Source organism: Mus caroli, unplaced genomic scaffold (assembly GCF_978045245.1).
Source record: "Mus caroli unplaced genomic scaffold, Mus_caroli_1 scaffold_2, whole genome shotgun sequence".
Lineage (NCBI taxonomy): Eukaryota > Metazoa > Chordata > Mammalia > Rodentia > Muridae > Mus > Mus caroli.
The window spans coordinates 147,880,696-147,902,077 of record NW_028227257.1 but is presented as its reverse complement, the minus strand read 5'-3'; the positions used below and the strand labels follow the sequence as shown (position 1 = coordinate 147,902,077).

General features: G+C 47.4%; 1 protein-coding gene across 9 annotated transcripts in view; it reads right to left on the bottom strand.

Moving 5' to 3' along the window:
- Positions 1-21,382, bottom strand: part of Garnl3 (GTPase activating Rap/RanGAP domain like 3) — a 151,174-nt gene that overhangs the window by 33,543 nt on the left and 96,249 nt on the right. For all 9 annotated transcript variants that reach the window (XM_085835001.1, XM_021156135.2, XM_021156136.3 and 6 more), the window contains 7 exons: positions 18,633-18,708; positions 17,953-18,051; positions 14,988-15,091; positions 8,981-9,089; positions 6,308-6,353; positions 5,481-5,587; positions 1,305-1,420 (listed from right to left, as the gene is read on the bottom strand). In XM_085835001.1, coding sequence (XP_085691127.1) covers positions 1,305-1,420; positions 5,481-5,587; positions 6,308-6,353; positions 8,981-9,089; positions 14,988-15,091; positions 17,953-18,051; positions 18,633-18,708 — 657 coding nt within the window. The remainder of the gene's footprint in view (positions 1-1,304; positions 1,421-5,480; positions 5,588-6,307; positions 6,354-8,980; positions 9,090-14,987; positions 15,092-17,952; positions 18,052-18,632; positions 18,709-21,382) is intronic.

Sequence of the window (21,382 nt, the reverse complement as noted above, 5' to 3'; positions counted from 1 at the left end):
CTTCTGAGTCTCTATGTGGCTGATTCCTGCTCTCCAGAAGTGTGGTAGGGATGGATTAGTGAGGTAGTACACAGAGGGTACTTGGCACTTGGTCTTTCCCTCTAGAGCATTCATCAAGCCCTGGCCGAGTGCTCACTACTCCACCAGACTTGGCAGACCGGGCCTCTGGCGTTGTGGGCCACAAAGCCTGAGAGGATTAGCACATTTGCTGTGTCCAGGGACAGAAAGGGAAGTGTAGAAAGCAGGCTAGGTGACTCAATAGGGACTTGCTTCCACTAGGGTAACAGTACTTTAGCTCAGGCCCGAGGACATGAGGATTCATTATGGTGGCCTCTCTGAAGCCTCCCCTGATCTGCTAAGATTTGCTGTGGGGTCCTGGGGCTAGCCTGGTTGTTCCCTGGGAAGTTTTAGAGTTTACCAACTAGACCAAGAGCCAAGTGATGCTATAAAAGGTGTCATGTGCAGAGAAAGGGCCAGTATGTTCTAGTTCATTTTCATAGCCTATCTCCCTGGGTGAGTGACTGACACCGCTCATTTACATACATCATCAGAAGTTAATTACTTTTACTGGCCTTTATGAATGAATGATCAAATTTTAAGAGCATTATTCACTTGTTAAATAGGAAAACTTCAAAAATTAAATTACGTGTGTGTGTGTGTGCATATATGTCACAGCATTTATATGGAGGTTAGAAGACAACTTGTGGGATTGACTCTTCCTTTTGCTATGTGGGTCCTGGAAGCAAACACAAGTTGAAGGCCTCCTAAGATAGTACAAGTAGTATAGATGCTGGAGGTGACAAGAGAAGGTAGATGGAGTCTTATCAGGGAACACAATGCTCTGAGCCTACAAAATATCCAGCATGAGGTGGCTTTCCATCAGTGGAGACAACTGTTTCAGTGCCTCATTACAGAGCCAGATAGAAAACCACTAGAAAACCAGGAAGGCACCTGGCCTCTTTTCTCTCTTCGCAATCAGTATTTCTGCCAGGTCGTCTACTCTATGGCGCCAGCACCAAGGACAGCACCGTGAGCACCAAGGACAGCACCAGGAGCATGCAGCTTTGGCTTCCAGGTTGCTGACCTACACTCTGCCCATCTCTATCCCACTTTCACAGGCTACTACTTTGTAAGGACCACGTTTTCTCTCACAGATACTCAACGACCTCCCTTTATGGGGAATGCCAGCTGTGGTCGCTTCTGGGTAGTCTAGGCAGCAAGTACCATGGGAACTCAGCATTCCCCAGGGCTCATGGCTGAGACTGTGCTCTCCAGAACCCCCACAGGAAAGGAAACCCAGGTACCTTATGCAAATCCGGCATCAAATCCTGGTATAAGGAGCGGATCAACATGTCCAGAGTACGCCGGCGTTTCTGGGCAAAAGTTGGGGTTTCCAAAGTGGCTTTTTCACCGTTAATTACTAAAACAAGTGAAAAGAGGCACATTACTGTCATTAGTAGCTATTGAAGGGTGCTCTTTGCCAGCAGAGTCTGCACAGTGTACGCCACCAGCCATTATGATACTAGCATTTTGGTTGGGACATGGAGTCTCTCCCAACACGTCAAGGGCATGGACCCAGCTGGTCGATCCAATCACTCGGAGTTATCATAGGCCATGAAGGCTCTGGTCTCATCAGTGGCCAGGCTCCGGGTGGGATAATACTTTGATTACTGGTGAGCAGTGGAGACACATGGAAGTGGGGTCTAGTTGAGGAAGCAGGCCACAGAGTAGTGCCTTTGAAGGACAGATCTTTTCCCCCCACATGTCTCTTGCTCTCCCTGTTTCCTGGCTACCATGAGGTGAGAAGTCTTCCTCCATCATGCCTGCAGCCACCATACTCTGCCTTACCTTAAGCTCTTAGTGACGGACCCATGTGATGACTGAAGGCTTCAAAAGCTCGTATTCTCAGGTACTTTGCCACAGTGATGAAAACTGACTAAAGGAATTGCCAGCATGTCATTGATCTAACCTCCTTTCATGGGAGAGTGCTTCCACTTTAAATTCTGAAGTACGGATTTATATGACTGTAGGCATGTTTACCTCCCTGTTCTTGTGGCACAGTAAGCTTCCAGAGCAGAGAACAGATCTAATCTTTTATTTCCCTCGAGACAGGGTTTCTCTGTGTAGTCCTGGCTGTTCTAGAACTCACTCTGTAGACCAGGCTGGCCTCAAACTCAGAGACCTGCCTGCCTGCCTCTGCCTCCCAAATGCTGGGATTCAAGGTGTGCACCACCACTCCCTGTAGCTGTGGAGTCTTGAGTGGTTTTGTTCTACCTTTTTGGGGCTTCAGTTTCTACCCTACACAATGGGTACGATTCTATTTTTATAGAGGGGTGCTGTTATTGAAGTGAGATAATGCATACACACAGTACAGTGCTAGGCACATTGAACTGGGTAAGACATCACCTTAGTTGTCTCATACAGAGGGCCAGTGAGTCGGTTAACAGACTGAAAAGCAGAACTTGTTAGGAGCAAGGCATTCCCTAGATACATTGTGTGCTGGGGCCAAGCTGGGCTTGTGTATTACACGGTGTCTCTTAGGGGTTTTTGAAGTGTTCGTGCCAAGTTGTTTTCTTTTTCTTTCTTAAAGATTTTCGCTGGGCGGTGGTGGCACACGCTTTTAATCCCAGCACTTGGGAGGCAGAGGGCAGAGGCAGGTGGATTTCTGAGTTTGAGGCCAGCCTGGTTTACAAAATGAGTGCCAGGACAACCAGGGCTACACAGAGAAACCCTGTCTTGAAAAACAAAACAAAACAAGCAAACAAACAAACAAAAAAACCCAACCAAACAAAAAAGATTTTCCCCATTAGTATTTCAGAAAACTAACTTTTTCCTTTCCTTTCCTTTCCTTTCCTTTCCTTTCCTTTCCTTTCCTTTCCTTTCCTTTCCTTTCCTTTCCTTTCCTTTCCTTTCCTTTCCTAGACAGGTTCTCACAAATTTCCACTTGCTTCTGACTTGCCTGACCCCCAAACTACATTTTAAGTAACTAATTCTGACAGAAGGGAAAGACCTGAGTTTTTATTGAACCATTTAGAGATATTTTGGATCTTTCAACCTAGCTGGCTTCCTCTATTCTGTTAAACCCACTGTGGAATTCAAACAGCCTTCTAGTCTCGGGCTTCTATTGTGTTGTTGGCTGTGCAGCCCATTGGTTCTACAGACAGCACTGCAGAGCTTCCTCTATAACCTGGGATCCTTGCACCCAAGGTTCTCGTTCTCTCTCTCTCTCTCTCTCTCTCTCCTCACTCTGTAGACCAGGCTGGCCTCGAACTCAGAAATCCGCCTGCCTCTGCCTCCCGAGTGCTGGGATTAAAGGCATGCGCCACCATGCCTCGCCAACCTAGATATATTTTTAAAGACAGTATTTCACAATGTACCCTGGCTGACTTCAAACTCAAGAGATCCTTCTGCTTCTACCTTCAGCTTACTAGGAATAAAAGCACTGCTATTCTTCCCAGCCCAGCCAAGCTATATTTAAAGCTTTACTATCAGGTCAACTCAACCCAATTCCATTTCTCCCTAGGATGCTGAGGATGTGCCACTCCTAGGCCTACTTTTGCTATTCCATCTTGATGTATGGATTCCACTTGCAAGTGGGTCCCCAATGTTGTCCTCTAAATACTCTGGGGTTAAAGCACTACAGGCCCTGGGGTCCCAGCTGTGCTATCACTTGGTATAGACAAGAACACCTGTCTACTGGGCCTGGTTCCTTCGCTCCTTTGGCTGCAATGACTGCTCCCTGTTTGTTCCTTGCTTCCTATTTGATGCCCTGGGCTTGAATCACATGAAAATTTCTAGGTCTGGATGTTTTGAAAATGCAGAAAGGAACAGAATCATCACCTTTGTCAAGTGGTTTGCAGTCTGCTGCTTCTTATGCTGGGGGCAGAGCTTTCTCCCTAGACCTTGCTGTGGCCCAAAGCTGGGAGCTAATGGTGTGGGAGCACCCAGCTGCACGCCCTTAATGGCTTTGTCCCCAGGAGAAAGTTGCGAAGCATGTGGAGACTTCTGCAGGGGCTCCCAGAGGGACGAGCACTGTCAGCCAGCTTGGCTGAGAGTAGGATGTATCTGGTGACCGGAATTAAGTGACATTTTATCCCTTCAAGTGCCACTGAGATGGGCAGGAGGCTAGAGAGAGGGCTCAGGGGCTCAGAAGCACTTGCTGCTAGTGGCCCATGCATTTAATCCCAGCACAAAAGTGGCAGAAGCAGGCAGATCTATGAGTTCAAGGCCAGCCTTGTTTATATAGTAAATTCAAGCTAGCCAGGGCTACATAATGAGACTTTGACTAAAAAACAAAACAACAAAAGAAAACAACAAAACACCCCACTTCCTGCTCTAGTAGAGGACCTGGGCTTCATCCTCAGTCCCACATTGGGCAGCTCATAACCTCACTTCCAGGGGAAGAATCCAATGCCTTTTCTCCTGGCCTCCAGGGCACCCACATACACAAGCACATACACACACTCAAGCACACACACATAACATTAATTTTTACAAGAGAATACAAAGAAAGGAAAATATGTCATCCAGCACCTGCTTGGCCTGCGGCATTAGTTTTGGCCAATTCTGAAGGCAACTGAAGACTAGAAGCTGAGTAGCGTGTACTGATGTGGGATTCTGTGAGGTTCTGGGCTCAACTGATGCCACCCTGGGGCCAGGTAACCAAGATGGACTCAATGAGAGGACAGGAGCTTTTCCAAATTCTCTCAAACTACATGACAACAGTGACAGAATTAGACAGTGTGTGTGTGGGTATGAGGGGCAGGTGGATGCCAGCAAAGCAGCTGCAGCCCCTGCTGTGTCTGGCAGGAGACTGGAGCTGGCTGCAGAGGGCACAGACTAGGTGGCACTGCCAGAGCTCCAGGGCTGACAGACTAGACTTCTATGAAGAGTCTGCAGTGGATGAAGCCAAGTGACTTGATGCTGATCAGTAGGTCCTGATGGCCCAGGCATGCTCTGGGTGTGGCCCATGTCTGTCAGACAGGAGAGCTCAGAGGCAGGCCCTGGGAGGCAGCAGTGAGCTGAGACGCATGCGCACTGGCTCTCCAGCTCTTGCGGCCTGGGGTGGGAAGGTTCTCCTCACTCCATGCACAACCCATCTGCCTGCACACTCGTACATCCCAGCAGCTCTCTGTCCCTAAGTGTGAATCATAACCATAGCTTCCTACCCCTTCACAAAGACACACATATATAATGATGGAGACTCAGAATGATGGTATCAGAACCCCAGGGCACACAGGCTGACCAGAGGCCTGTGGCACCGGCGTGGTGAAGGGATAAGTTGCAAAGCCTTGGGCAGGATGTGAGGAGCAGATGAGAACCCAGAAGAAAGCCTACCCAATGTTACCAGAAACTAAACACGGGTAATGGATGAATCGAATGTGAACGGCCTAACAACACTTCCCTATGCAGTGGCCTGGGAGAGTATAGAGAACAAATTCTTGTAACAAACAACAGCACATTTCAAAATGACAACTTACATTTCACAAGCAAAAAGTCCCTGAATTCCTGGTGGTCAGTAAACACCGGAGGGGATGGCAAGGGTGGGCCAAAAAGTGGCACACTTTCTTCTGAAAATATTTTCAGCCTATGTAGAGAACATTCCAGAGTTATTCAGCTCTCTTCTTCAAAGGTCGGTAACAGTTTTGCAAGTCAATATGTTCAGAGACCTATGTAATATGCGAGGAAGATTCATTCCAGAGGAGCCTGTGTCACCTCTGAGCGCTCTCTCCTAGGAAAGCAGCCGAGCCTTAGGGTCTAACCCACCAGCCTGTGGACAGACTGAAAACCAGTAGTGAACAGCTGCTGCATACCAGGCAGGGTGCTCTGGATTTCACAGCTTGCTGAGCAGGCCAGAGGTGACTGTTCTTACTCTACACTAGGCTCAAGGTACCCGGGGACAGACATGTTTCACAAATCCTCAAAGTCAGTAAGTGACTGAGCTGAGGTGCGACCCCTCTACCCCTAAGTGGTGGAACTTGACAGTACTTTCACAGGACCCTTCTAATAAATTCATTCTGAGAAACAGAAGGACAGCAGGCAAGGGGCACTCTGACCAAGGTCAGACAGACAATTTCCCCTGTAAAATACAAACACCAAACTAACCTTGACCCCTGGGCCTACTGTGCATAGCAATACTATATGGAGCAAGATCTTTCCCTGAAGAGAGAGACAGAATATTCTAGAAGGTGAGATTACACCCAATGAACCCCAGAAGCAAGCACATCAGGGTCGTTTGAGGGCCAATACTGACTGATGACACAAATTTTAGAATTAGAGCAAGAAGAGAGACAAGGTCTTCACCTACCTGTAATTGTCATTTTGCTGGTCATACCTCACTAAGGCAAAAATATCTGTGGGGACAGTCAAGGCAACTCATCAACATCCTTGATGCTCACACCTGACAGCCGAACCTGAGAGCCCTGCCTGCAGAAGTGCTCTTGAGCAGGCCTCCCTGTGGCTAGGCACCTACTGCTCTGAAGTTGGGACAAAACTCCACCCCTTTACAAGGGACACACACACAGGGGAGCCCTGGGCCTAGTGTTAGCATCTGTGTGGTCTTATACTGGGAAAAGGTTAGGTGAAGCCTCCACAGCTGTCAGAGGAGTGTATAAGGAAATCCACCGAACAGTCAAGCAGCCAGAGAACCAGAGGAGCAGCTCCTGGCACGGGCTACTCGTCTATTTCACCACACGTTCTGAAACGGGGAAACAATTGAAATGTTTCTGCTGTACACCTTCCCTCTCCTCCTGCCTCTGGTAGACAAAACAGACCAAGCCAGTGTAGCTGCTGGCAGCTTCTGAGCAGAGGCGCCTGTGCTTGGGATGAAGCCCAAAGTGTCCAGAATAGCTCAACGAACGGCTCGGGCTGTGGATCAGTGGCAGAGCACTTTCGGGACACGTGGGAGGCCTGGCTTCCACCAGCATTTAAGAAAAAAGGATAAAGGATATGTTATGGGCTTCAATCTCAATACAACTCTTTAAAAATAAATCAAATAGCAGCACAATTGCCTGCACCCAATAGTGCTCCTCTGGCCTGCCCTCACATCTCACCTCCAGCCCTGCTGCTGCCTGGGGCTAAAGGCAGTAACACTCCTGTACTCTGCCGGATGAGGTCACACCGACCACCTGCATATGTGCTCAGGTCAGTGTGGAGAATGTCTAATAGGGAGCGCCCTAAAGTGTCTCTAGCTATCCAGCCACCTTGTCTTCTGGGCTTCACTTAGAGAAGCCTTCTGTCATCAGGAAAAGGGGAATATTAGTGCCACAGCCCAATAAATGGGGGACATTATGCTGTAAGTAGGAGGAGCCAAGGAGGGTGTGTCTTCACCTTAATTATGACCCTTACCCTTGTGGGAGAAATTTGGCCATTTCAACTTTTAAAAACCTCCTTGTGAGCTCTGTTGTCTGACTTGAGGAGACAAGTCAGTTTTATCGGCAGGCACCTAATGCGCAGTGGTCTGTCTCCCGGTATTTTTACCGGGGTCTCAGGGAATAGGAGTAATGAGACTCGACTTCATTCTGAGAACGCCCACTAGATGTCCTTTCCTTACTGTGGCCAACCTTCTGAGCCGCTGCCTCGAGATTGGCTCTCCTCGCCTGTAACCATGGTAAGTGGGCCATGACTGAGGTCTGGCAGGTAGGACGAACACATGCCCTGGGGTTGTCTGGCTGAGCAATGTTGAGAGGTCCAGCCCCACCGCTGGCATCTACAGACAGTGAGCTGGGCAGGGTTAGGGGATGTGGGTAACATTGTTAATGTTACCATGCTGCAGCATACTTCAACTTAGCAGGTAGTATCAGGCTTAGAATAATTTCTCACAGTGAACTCCTGCCTCAGCCTCTCGGGTGCTGTCATTACAGGTGTCAGTCCGCATGCATATATATATATATATATATATATATATATACACACATATATATACTCATATTTGAGACAAGGTTTTGCTATGTAGCCCCAGCTGGCCTCCAACCTGTGAGTCTCCTGCCCAGGCCTTCAGTGTGTTGGAACTACAGGCATGCGGCAGGCAACAGATTTTATAGTTGACGTCACTTCCCAGAGGGGTTACTACTTATCCTTCACAATCGTTCATTACAGTTCATAATAGGAAGCTCGCCTCACTTCACAGACTTCCTGAGGAAAGAGGAGGCATTCTGAAAGTCAATGTGGGTGTGGTCGCATGCTCCTGTAATCCTAGCACCCAGGGGTCTGAGGAAGCAGGCCGGAAGTGAGCTGGAAAACACTGTCATCTGACCTGCAAACTCAGTGCCCACCTGTACTGGCCTGGGCCCATCAACATCCCACTGTGGATGGGAAGGGGCTCCTGAAGCCCCGCCCCTCCCTGAAGAGCTATAGGCAGTTAATGGCTGCTGGGGTACAAAGAGCCATTTTCAGGCTGGAGAGATGGCTCAGTGGATGACTGCTCTTCCAGAGGTCCTAAGTTCATTTCCCAGCAACCACATGGTGGCTCACAGCCATCTGTAATGGGATCTGATGCCCTCTTCTGGTGTGTCTGAATACAGCTACAGTGTACTCACATACATAAAATAAATAATTAAAAAAAAGGAGTCATTTTCTCAGTGGTGTAGCTACTGGTAAGCTGCCCTCACTCAAATAAATGACCATCTGCCTAGGCTTTAACCGCATCCCTGGTTAGACACAGGTGGGACACAGGTGAGAAAGCAGAGGGGCCTTGTTGGGAAGAAGGGGTGGTCAGAAGAGGGGAACAATGGGAGGGTAGTGGAGGGTGTGGTAAAGGGATCTTGTGTGTGTATAAATTGAGAAACACAATGAAACAGTCCCTGAGGACTCCTCTCCGCTGCCTCAGAGGTGGGCAAGAAGGAAACACGCAGCACTTGGGCACACTGCCCGGTGGCAGGTGTCAGACTAGCCGCTCAGGTGGGTGTCACACTGCCTATTACACGTCCTGGGAGGCCCCAGGAGGCTGGTGGGCAGGAGCATTTATGAAGACCCAGGATACGTGTAAAATGGGAGCGGATCATGGAAGGCTTAAAGGCGGGAGAGGACTCCTCTCCTTCCTGGAACACGATGGTGACAATATCGTTTCCAATGTGGCGCTTCCTTTCCACCTGTGAGGAGGAGAAATGACATGGTGAGAAGAGCTGCTCTGACAAGGGTCACTCAGTTAAGACACTGTAGCAAACCACCACAGCCACTGCACAGCCGGATCTCATGTGGCCTTGACAAGCCACCGGGCTCCTCTCCTAGTGCAAACCTCCTCACCAGCCTGAAGGCCCACGTTCCCTCCACCCGTTGCTTCCTTATACCCTGCCCTGTTCTGGGGCCCAAAGGAGCTCAGGAAGCAGTCATGAGGGTGTCTGAGGGAGAGACATGCACATGGGCTTCAAACAGTCTACCCAGTCCTACACCTGTCCTACACCTCTGACTCTCCTCAGCTCATTTGAATGTTCATACTTAGTGCCAAGATGGCTCTATCTAATTTGACCCTAGTTGTCTTTCCAAAATGAGTTCCTAGATATGCAGTTGACACTTTTTTTTTGTATAAAAGGCCAGACAGCTTCAGAGATAGAGACTGTGTACTCTTTATACCTACATAGCCCCTAAAGCACGAAAGCTACCACAAAGAATGTGTGAGCAGTGAGCGGGTGTGGTTTATGCCAGTAACATTGCACCCAGCAGAATAGAACAGGCCACTTTGCTAGCTCCATATAAGACCATCTATCTGGTCAAACTGAGTAACTGCTGCTACCCTGGGTCCCTATGCTTCCCTGTGTTGGGCCCTGGAGGACTAAGGATGCTGCTGTTCCCCTGGATCCCTGAGTCCCTGTGTTGGGCCCTGGAGGACTGAGGATGCTGCTGTTCCCTGGATCCCTGAGTCCCTGTGTTAGGTCATGGAGGACTAAGGATGCTGCTGTTCCCTGGATCCCTGAATCCCTGTGTTGGGCCCTGGAGGACTGAGGATGCTGCTGTTCCCCTGGATCCCTGAATCCCTGTGTTGGGCCCTGGAGGACTGAGGATGCTGCTGTTCCCTGGATCCCTGAATCCCTGTGTTGGGCTCTGGAGGACTGAGGATGCTGCTGTTCCCCTGGATCCCTGAGTCCCTGTGTTGGGCCCTGGAGGACTGAGGATGCTGCTGTTCCCTGGATCCTTGTGAGTCCCTGTGTTGGGCTGTGGAGGACTAAGGATGCTGCTGTTCCCTGGATCCCTGAGTCCCTGTGTTAGGTCATGGAGGACTAAGGATGCTGCTGTTCCCTGGATCTCTGAGTCCTTGTGTTAGGTCATGGAGGACTAAGGATGCTGCTGTTCCCTGGATCTCTGAGTCCCTGTGTTAGGTCATGGAGGACTGAGGATGCTGCTGTTCTCAGCTGCTGGTGACTGCAGTGGATGAGAACCTCCATGAGACAGCCGAAGACTTCTCTGCTGAGTCATCAACACATAAAGCCTTAAGAAACCAACTAATTATCTTCTTCTTCTTCTTTTTTTTTTTTTTTTTTTGGTTTTTCAAGACAGGGTTTCTCTGTGTAGCCCTGGCTATCCTGGAACTCACTTTGTAGACCAGGCTGGCCTCAAACTCAGAAATCCACCTGCCTCTGCCTCCTGAGTGCTGGAATTAAAGGCGTGCGCCACCACGCCCAGCTCCCAACTAATTATCTTTTTTTTTAAGATTTATTTATTTATTATATGTAAGTACACTGTAGCTGTCCTCAGACACTCCAGAAGAGGGCGCCAGATCTCCTTACGGATGGTTGTGAGCCACCATGTGGTTGCTGGGATTTGAACTCTGGACCTTCAGAAGAGCAGTCGGGTGCTCTTACCTACTGAGCCATCTCACCAGCCCCCCCAACTAATTATCTTAACTGGTAGATTCTGGAGTGGTTTGTGGCATAGCAATAAATACGCAAAGCATGGTCTGTACTTGCCAGCTTATCTTGTCTAGCCTTGTATGGCCAAGCATCTCACACGTAGTTATCTGTCTAAGCTTAGGCAAATGGCACCTTCTCCAGGAAGGCCTCCTTGATTTTTATTAGCTGTCGTGTTCTTTCTCTCTCAGCAGCCACGGAAGTTTTGTGATTCCATTAAATTTTAAGTGTGTGTGTGTGTGTGTGTGTGTGAGTGTGTGTGTGTCTACCAAAACCAGAAGAGGACACCAGATTCCCTGGACCCAGAGGCATTTTGTGAGCTGTCCAGTGTGGGTGCTGGGAACCAAACTCTGGTCATCTGGAAGAGTAGCAGTTGCTTGTCACTGCTGATCTGTCTCCAGCCCCTGATGTCATTCTTATGTGGATTAGTCCTCTCTGTGTGGGAATGGCTCTTGGCTATGCTTCTTGTCCTCGATTCTGTACCATAAATTCCTAGAGAGTTGGTCCCCGCCTGAGGCATAGCATATATTCCCATTTACCAATAAGAAAGCTAAGGTGTAGAGAACAGCTGAGTGCAAGTCAGCTCCAATGATTTCTTGTAACACTGAAAGTACAGGCAACAGAAGAAAGAGAAAGTGAGAGCACACCACAACTGAGAGCCTCTAGGGACAAGGGATACTGTCAGGAGAGGGAGAGGCGTGGCAGGATCCAGAATACATAAAGAATTCCTACTGCTCAATAGTGAACGTGATTCAAACAAACAGGAAGACTGTAAGTGGATACTTCTCCAGAGACGACATGTCGACTGTAATAACCACAGGAGAAGACACCCAAGTTCACTAGTTACCAGAGACGTGCAAGCCAAGACAAGCAGCCATGCAAACCAGTAGGATAACGGTATAAAATAACACATGGGTGGCTGGAGTGAGGGAGAGCAGCCCCTCTGTGTACTACTGATGGGAATGTGACATGGTGTGGCCCCTCTGGAAATGATGTGGTTCCTCAAAGGATTAGACGTAGATTTATCAGCCCAGAGAAATGGCTCAGTGACTAAGAGGAATTACTGAGTTTGCAGCACTCACGTTAGGCAGCTCATGACTGCCTGTAGCTTCAGTTCCAGGGGATCTGATGCCTTCTTCTTGCCTCTGAGGGTACTGTATACATGTAGTGCACAAAGACATGTAGGCAAATACCCATACACATGAAACATTTAGAGAGTAATGAAGCACTCGAGCACTCTGGAGGTGGGCAGGAGGATCAGGAGTTCAAGGCCAGTCTGAGTTACTTGAGGTGGTGTCTTCAAAAACAAAAACAACAACAGGGATGGAGAGAAGATATCTCAGAGGTTAAGTGGGCATTCTGCTGTTACAGAAGAGCCAAGTTTGGTTCCCAGCACCAACATTTGTGGCTTATAAAAACCTGTATTTCTATCTCCAGGGGATCTGATGCTCTCTTCTGGCCTCTCTATACTGCACTCATATGTATACACACATAATTAAAAACAAACAAACAAACAAACAAACAAACATACAGAATCAACTATACACTACAATGCAAACCCTTGAAAATAAGCAAACCACTAGATGTCAGTTTCTAAGGATCATTGGAGCTAGAGAGATGGCTCAGTGGATAAAAGCATTGACTGCTTTCATAGTTCAGTTCCTAGCACCCACATTGTGGCTTACAACCATCTGTCACGTCAGTTCAGTGGGTCTGTTGCCTCTTCTGACCTTTGTGGACTCCCTAGTGCACACAGCACACTTACATACACTCAGGCACACATGAATACACATAAAATTAAATAAATATTGAAAAGATTGTGCACATAATTTATTCATGTGTAGCTACTGCTCCATCTGTCATATGGTGCAGGCAGCACTGGAAACTGCTGGGAGTTGGAGAGAGGATTGTAAGGCATTCCATTGTACATATGTGTGTGCTGTATGTGGGGTGCAGGCACTGATGCTTGAACCCAGCACCTCACACGCTACACAAGCGCTCCACCTTTGAACCCCAACCCCAACATCAGTTTTCTGATGCTGCTGTTGACATGTAAAAGGTCAAAAGCATTGAGGATAGCAGAGAAGATGGCGTGGTCTATCCTCTCCAATGAAGCGGCCTAGCAGCGAGACATGGGTCTTCCCAACCAAACAGAGAAGACATCTTACACACAGCTAGTCTCAGACACATGTGAGAGCCACACATGTTTTAATACACCTGAGCACAGTCTTCCTAAAACAAGGACAAGTTCAATGCCTTCATGGTTTTCACAGCCCACAAGATTCCCATTAGCCACTTCTTCCAGTCAGACCATAGAATGGCACTTAACTGTTTCATCCCTCCTGCATGTTCTTCCTGAGGGCCTCTACCTGCCAGGACTGCAGCATCACCCAGGGCGCTGACCCACTGCTTGCTTATACTTTTACTAGCATTAGAATTACACATGCTTACTGAAAAACCTTTCTGGCCCCTTATAACTTTGTATTTCTTTGGTGAACAATTCTCCATTTATGTCAGTGACATTTATTCATGGAGATGCCTTCTCTCAATGCATAAAAGGGTGGTAAGAGTCTTATACAAGCTAAGCATAACTCTCCAGATCTCATCTGTCAAAACCTAGTAGCTGGGCCTGGGGAGATGCCTCGGCAGTTACATGTACCTGCTGCTCTTACAGAGGACCTAGGTTTGATTCCCAGCACCCACATGGTGGCTCACAACATCCCTTGCTTCAGCTCCAGGGACTCACACTCCCTGTTCTCATCTCTGTGTATACATCACAGTGCATGTATAGATGCAGGCAAACCAAACCAAACCAAACCAAACCAAACCAAACCAAACCAAACCAAACCAAACCAAACCAAACCAAACCAAACCCAGCATCCCGTATATTTTTTGTATCTAAATTCTAACAGGTTGGATTTTTTTCTTCTGAAAATGACCAACCTCTGGGTTGGAAAAGGAGAATGCTGAGGGAACAACCCAGCATGGCCAGACCATGTAGACAGCCATGGTTACCTTCAACTTCAATCTGAAAACTGCTTCTAATGCCACACAACCACCTGTCTTAGGATTTCTCTTGCTGTGATAAACCACCACTGACCAAAGTCAACATGGGGAGGAAACGCTTCAATTATCACACTCTGCCATCTAAGGACGTCATAGTAGGAGTTAACACAGAGGCCATGGAGGAATGCTGCTTATTGGCTTACTCCTCATGCCTTGCTTGGCCTGTGTTCTTATAGCACTCAGGGCCACCAGCTCAGTGTGTTGTCAGCCCCCACATCGATTGTCAGTAAAGAAAATGCACCACAGGCCAATTTGGTGAAGCTCTGTCCTCTCAAATGACTCTAGTTTATGCCAAGTTGATATAAAACTAGTTAGCATACTAACATATCTCATGTTCCTGACTCTTATTCTGACAAGGCCAAAGGTACACTGAGAGAAGTCACAGGGAGAAGACATGTTAAGTACAGACCAGCCTGCAAGGTGTCTCCTTATGGTTTGAGCAGACCTCTCAGTACTGGAAGCCTGACTGCAAGCGTGGAGTAGCTAAGGGATGGGGGCCTTTAGAGGGGAGCCTGGTGTGAGGTGATAAGGTCTTGGTTGGGGTTAACATGTTTCTCATGGGAGTTCATTCTTGCTCAGTTAGGCCTGTCTGTAACCTAACCTGGGTTTCCTCATGCTTCCTCTATGCCTTGTGATTTCTTCGATGTCTGTACCACATACTAACCACCTTGAGGGTCTCACTAGAGCTCAGAATACCAGTGTTCTTGAAACAACATAACATTGAGCTACATAAACTTCTTTATAATGTTCCCAGGCTCCAGGTATTTTGTTATGACAATACAGCATAGACGTAGAGTCTTTAAAATCATAGTTACACATGTACAAGTACATATATGTGTACACTCACAGGCTCATTACTATCTCTGATCCTGCCTTGAAGATGACAGAGGCAGTACCAATAGGCTTCCTGTTTGTTTGCAGTTCACACAGACATTAAAAAGTGCCTGAATTGGTAGCTGGTAACTGAAGTGGAGCTCACGGTAACACACCTCGTCTCTAATTGTATAAAGTACTGCAGTGCTCATCCATGTCCAGTCACATGATGGTTTGTGTCCTCAGAGAGCCCAAGATCACACGTACCTGCTGTCTGTTCTCTTTGGAATATGGCAACATGGTGGAAACGTGAAACATGACCTCATGCCCTTGGTACACAGTATAGACTGAGTTGATCCCTGTGGTGTTATCTGTAAAACATAAGAACACAGTCAGTGGGCACAGAGTTTTACACGGGCATGCAGATGAAGGCATGCTCCCAGTACACTCTCAAAGACCTGGTTTATCAGTTGTGGGGAGCAGGAGAGGCTCCCCTGAGGTTAACTCTTTACTTTGAATGAGACTCCTACTAGTGCTGCAGTCCCTCCCCTTCCCGTGGCCGTGGGGTAAGGGCACAGCTCACACAAGCTGTGGGGCTCACAAAGTCAAGGTGAGGTTCTGAAGAACTGTGCAGTGAGTAAAGGCGCAGGCTCTGGAGGTAGACGAACCAGCCTGAGTCCTCACTGGCTGGGTTACTCCTTTCCACTCCCCAGTGCTTTATCATTCTTTTGTAATCTGATTTTTAAAGCTTTGTTACTTAGCGTTCACACGTGTGGTGAGTCTAGGAGTCTATATATAGTATCTGCTTCAATTGCTCTCCACCTTATTTTTTCTTCAAGTTTGGCTGTTTGATTTAAAGCAATATGTTAATTATATATTGTTGTGCAACTTATTTCAAATCTTGGTGGACTGAACTAAGGACTAATACATTTTTAAAATATTTATTTTTTAAATTTTATGTGTTTGAGTGTTTTGCCTGCATGTGTGTCTGTGCACCATGTGTATGCAATGCCCATGGAATCCAAAAGAGGGCATTAGATCACTTAGAACTGGAGTTATAGACAGTTGTGAGCTGCCATGTGGGTGCTGGGACTTGAACCCAGGTCTTCTGGAAGAGCAGCCAATGGTGTTAATCACCGAGCCCTCTTTCTCTCCAGCCCCCTCTATATTTGCTTGCTTGCTTGCTTGCTTGCTTGCTTATTTATTTATTTATTTATTTATTTGAGTTGAGTATCTCACTGAACCTGGAGGTCACTGATTTGGATTGAGTGGCTGTCTAGTAAGCTCCAGGAATCCTCCTGTCTCCATCTCCCCTAGTGCTGGAATTACAAGCATGTACCCCCACCCCTGGCCTTTAAAAAGGGGTGCTGGAATTAACCTCCAGTCCTCATGCTTACATGTCAAGCACTTTTCCAGGGGAGCCATCTCCCTAGACCCCATGCTACTTTTGATAAGTCATCCCACTTTTCTCTTATCCTGTTTTATAATTTGAAAATGGATGCAAGGAAGACTTGGCGAGATAGTCCTTGCAAGGTGCTTAACCTGGCAGAAGACCTGGTGATCAGAGGGCTCGGGAGATGGTACTCAGGACCCCTACAGTGAGCAGAGAGCTGACCATGGTGCTCAGGAACACATCACACACATGAGAAAGCGTGTCAGGGGGAAGCTGGTAACCAAGGCTTTTCCACAGCCCTCCTCACACATGGCTGTCATGCTCTGAATCTGTGTGTGCTTCCAGGAAGAAAAGCTGTTAGGCAGTCAGGCTGCCTGGACTGAAAGTCTGCCACATTTAGGCTACAAGAGTCTTGTGTCACCTGCCTGACTTTCTTTGAGGTTTGACGGAAGATCAAACAAAGCGACTAACACAGAAACCCAGGCTGCTGGAAATGCTCCTCAGCTAGAGCCTGAACTTGCCATCTAGTCTCCTTCACCTACCTGTTGCTTCCCAGGCTTTCCCTTCCAACCCAGCTCTCCACCAGCTACTTCAGGCCAGAGACCCAGGGACCCTGTGAGAATCCTTCTTCCTCCCTATCTCCACTTTCTAATATGGAACCCTGTGCCTTCTGTCTCAGTGCTGGAATTCATACACTTGTCTCCCTGCCAGCCAGCTGTTCCCTGGCCATGACAGCTGTCCCCTTGCCCCCATTTAGACTGTGGGATCTGGTTCTCTAGGGGCTCCTCTGGCCTGTTCCCTCTAGATTATCTTCCCTGCCCTAAGGGGACCTCAGTGACATGCAAGGGGACTTTAAAATCCCTGCAGGGCCACCTCTCCTCTTCTCTAAGTCTTCAAAAAGTAACAGTTTGAGACCCTACTTCCTGCTCCCTGACTCCATCCCTCTGTCTACCTCTCTTCTCTAAAGCAGCTAACATCTCACATTGGCACTTATCATTTCCACAGGGTCAGATTGTATCAGTCATCTGCATAGTTGAGAATTATAAACTCAGACTAGGAATAGCCACTGCTTGCTTGGCTTGCTTTGTCTCTCATTCGAATTGCAACTTTCTTGGTCCCTTTGCTCCTTCCAGCCAGAAAGCCATTCTCTTAGTTTCTAGCACGCCATGTTCTTTCAGCCTCAGGGACTCCACAGATGCTCCCTGTTTGAAATTCTTTTCTCCAGACTTTCCAACTGTTCCCACTCATCACTCCCAAGTTCCCCCAGAGAAGTCTTCTGTAATCCCCAGAGTCGGCAAAGTGCCCGTGGCACTCTCTGCGCCAACTCAATCCTGTAAGCACTGATTGCCAAGCTATTTCATCACCATCACCCATGTGACTGGTACTTGTGCTATCCAGGGGACTATAGGCTCCTTGCAAGGCAGGGATCATGTTGAGCCTAGCCTGGTTCTGGCATACAGATGGTGCTCATTGGTAAATGCAGCTATGGGACAATGGAGACTTGTGTTGGAAGGCAACTTTACTGTGTGACTCTCACTAAGGCAATTGCACTTGTGACTATGTTACCAGGCTCTATAACCTCATGAGATTCCACAACAGATGTAGTTCTTTGTTGATGGAAATGTCATTCATTTGTGTATTGGCTGATCGTGTCTCCTAGTGCTTCCTATGGGTTTCAAGGGCTGATTAGTCTTATAAAGCCAACAAATAGACTCAATAACCATGATCGTAAATCCTCAGTCTCTCCAGTTTCTGGTTCATACGTTTCCCTCTCTTGGGTGTAAGTAACAGAATTACTTATTTTGACAAGTTACTAATTTTGACAAGGGGAATGCTTACTTTTGGTGTCCAGACCGCCACGGTAGCCTGTCCAGCCCTTTAGAGTAATGGTGTCACCGAGGAGATTTAAAAATTTTTGAAAAGCTTCACTTCCAATTTCTGCAAGAAAAGGCACAGATGTCAATCTCTGGTCCTCATTTTCTAACCATAAAGAAGTCACAGATAATGGTGCTGTTGATGTGCACAGTAACAAAGCATGAGGTCACATCACTTTTTGTCCAAGGGCTATAAGGAAGTCTTGTAATTTTCAGGAACCCAAGGGAAGGCAAACAGACAGATGGACCAGACCTGGGGCATGCAGTATTGAGGAATGAAGGTGCTATTGTTGCTCTGCCCAATGATAGACAGGGTGGTAACATGAAAGACACAAATATAGGAAGATGATACTGTCTTTATAGTCACTCACCCAGAAGCAGCAAGGAAAGACCGTGCACTCTGTAGAACCAGAATTTCTAAACTTGTGTGTGTTCCCCACAACCCCTGGCTATGTTCTCCAGTGCCCACTGCAGGGACTGGTAAGCATATGACTGAAGCTGATCAAGAACCACCTTACAAAACTCCGTAAACGGCCTCCTGGTATTGGAGATTCCAGCCCAAGCAGACATTTGGTTTCAGTGGCGGGAAAGGCAGTCAAAGGCAGGGTTGCCTTTGGCGGGGGTACAGAGGGGATGCTTGCTCACCATTGCTGAACATCTCGTCATCTGTGAGCTGCCCATCTTTGGCAAAAAGAACCCCAAATTTGAAATTCACAGAGCCCTTACAACGAGACAGCAAAAGACACACCAGTTAGTTTCATCACTAAAGCACACCTAGTTATAAGCTACAGTGTTTGCCATTAAGGATCACTGTGGTCAGCAGAGTGGACACTTGGGGGATTCTTTCCTCCCATTGGCCCCAGTACTGACCAGTGTTAACAAGAGTCACTCATTTTTTTTTTTTGTAGGTTACAACATAGCATAGACACGAGGTGATCCATCAGCAAATCCATTTGTAATTTCATTACTGATGGGATCAGGAAGATGCTACGTCCATGCAGGGGCATCGTAGTGCTTCTGAGAAATGGCCACAGGCACCCATGGGCTTGGCACCATGTTCTGATCTATGCAACAGCAACAGTTCTCAGAAGAGCAGAGGAGCTAATTGTAACTGAGAGCCAAACATAACAATCTTAGGCGACGTCTGGTAGGCTCTTCTAGAAATAGATATGGAAATTGTGGGCAATTTATATGAAAAGCTCACTCCCCCATTCCTGAAGATATTTAATCTGAACAAGCCCAGATGTTCAAATGAGAGACAAAGCAAGCCAAGCAAGCAGTGGCTATTCCTAGTCTGAGTTTATAATTCTCAACTATGCAGACGACTGATACAATCTGACCCTGTGGAAATGATAAGTGCCAATGTGAGATGTTAGCTGCTTTAGAGAAGAGAGGTAGACAGGGGGGTGGAGTCAGGGAGCAGGAAGTAGGGTCTCAAACTGTTACTTTTTGAAGACTTAGTTTCATTTATGTGTTTGTATTACCATAATTCATTATAATGCTGTATTATGTGGTGGTTATAGTCACCACATAAGTAAAGGCACCCTTGGAGGCTAGAAGGCAGTACTGGATCCCTTGGAACTGGAGTTACAGGCAGTTATGAGCTACTGGATGTGAGTCAGTCCAAATGTGGGTTCTCTGTAAGAGCAGCACATGCTCTTAATTGCTGAGGCATCACTCCAGCCCCTGAACTCTAGGTTTCTAATGATATTGCCTTTAATCTAGGCAGGTAATTTGTATTTTATTATCTATACTTTGTGTATGTCTGAATTACTTAATAATAAAAGAGTCCATTGTTGGAAGAATATCAATACAAGAAGGCTGTTTGATTCACCACTAAGTGAAGGGTTCTGAATGTTGGCAGTCAAGGTGTCGGGGGTCAGTGGGGCCAGAGGTGAAAGGTCAAGGCAAGATGCTGGGATTCAGAGGTGGAATGGCAAAAGTAAGAGTCTGAGAGCCCAGCTTGAGCTGGTGGCTCAGTGATTAAAGTGCTCACCACACATGCCCAAAGAACTGGACTTCAGATCCCTAGAACCCACAGACAGGCCTGGTAGGTTTGTGAAGGTGCCTGCCATCCTAGTTCAGGAAGGCAGAGAGAAAGGGGATTCCCCAGAACAAGCTGGCTAACAAAAGTAGACATATCAGGGAGCCTTGCACTTGATTAGGAGATCCTGTCTCAATGAATAAGGTAGAAGATGGATAGTGAAAGAGTCCTGACATCCACCTAAGACATCCGTATATGTGTGTACGTGAACCCACACATGCACACACAGCATATGCACACACTTAGGAAAAGAGGAATCTGAAAACCCAGGTCTGAGGTTTGTGCTTCTGAACTCTCCTCTGTCCTCAGTACACCAGGGAGACAGATGCATGCTGTTCTGTAACAGTGGCTTTCTAGATAGACACATAAATAGGGAGGGCATTTCCACCTGACCATATACCTGGAATGCTTCCCAGTTCTTGGGGGTGATGCTCTTCCCCGCTAGGCAAGCCTCAGCCTCATCAGCAACTTTCAGAGAGGCCGCCTCTCACTGCAGCCCTCCACCACAGCACTGCTCACTCTTTACACCCCTGTCCCCACTGGAATTCTGATCTTGAACATGTACATGTATCTCTTTCCCATTAAGATCACACATACTTTACTACTGAATCTGCAGAGCAGAACAAACGGCTGGGGACAGTGGGAAGACGAGCAAGTGTGACTCATGGCTGTGCATAAGCAGCAAGTAAAACAGCAAAGCTGGACGGAGACACTTGCATTTTATCAGTGGGCCAGTTTCTGACAGTTTTTTTTTTGTAGACTTTTAAAGGTTTATTTTTATTATTTTAAATTGTGTGTGTGTGTGTGTGGTGTGTGTCAGCAAGTGCACATGAGCACAGGTGTGCCTGTGGGGTTAGAGGTGTTGGATCCCCTGAAGCTGGAGTTATAGGAGGTTATGTGAGTGAGCTGCTGGGAACATAACTCAGGCCTTGTGAGGACAGCATATTTGCTCTTAACCCTGAGCCATCTCTCAGCCCCAATCTCTGTGGTTCTGTCAGGAGTTTGACCTCTTTTGAGTTTCCATGACCATCATGTTTCTTCTTCTGTTTTTGGAGTGATGACAGCAGTCACACATCTCTAAGATGTTGGCATCTCTTCTGTTCTAAACCCTCATAAAAAGCAGCTAACAATGTGTAGTCTAGCAGACAGCCCTTCTGGAGTAGTCATAAGAAGACTGAAGCAGTGAAGCAGTGGCCCTCTATACTTGGTGTCCAGGTTGACAGCATTGGGAGCCCTGGAGGGGTTGCTAGGAGACAGCTGGCTCCCAGCCCAGTGTTCCACGCTCAGTAGGTCTTGCATCTGGCTTGGAAGTTTGCATCAAAAAGATTTCCCTGAGATGTCCTTGCTGCTG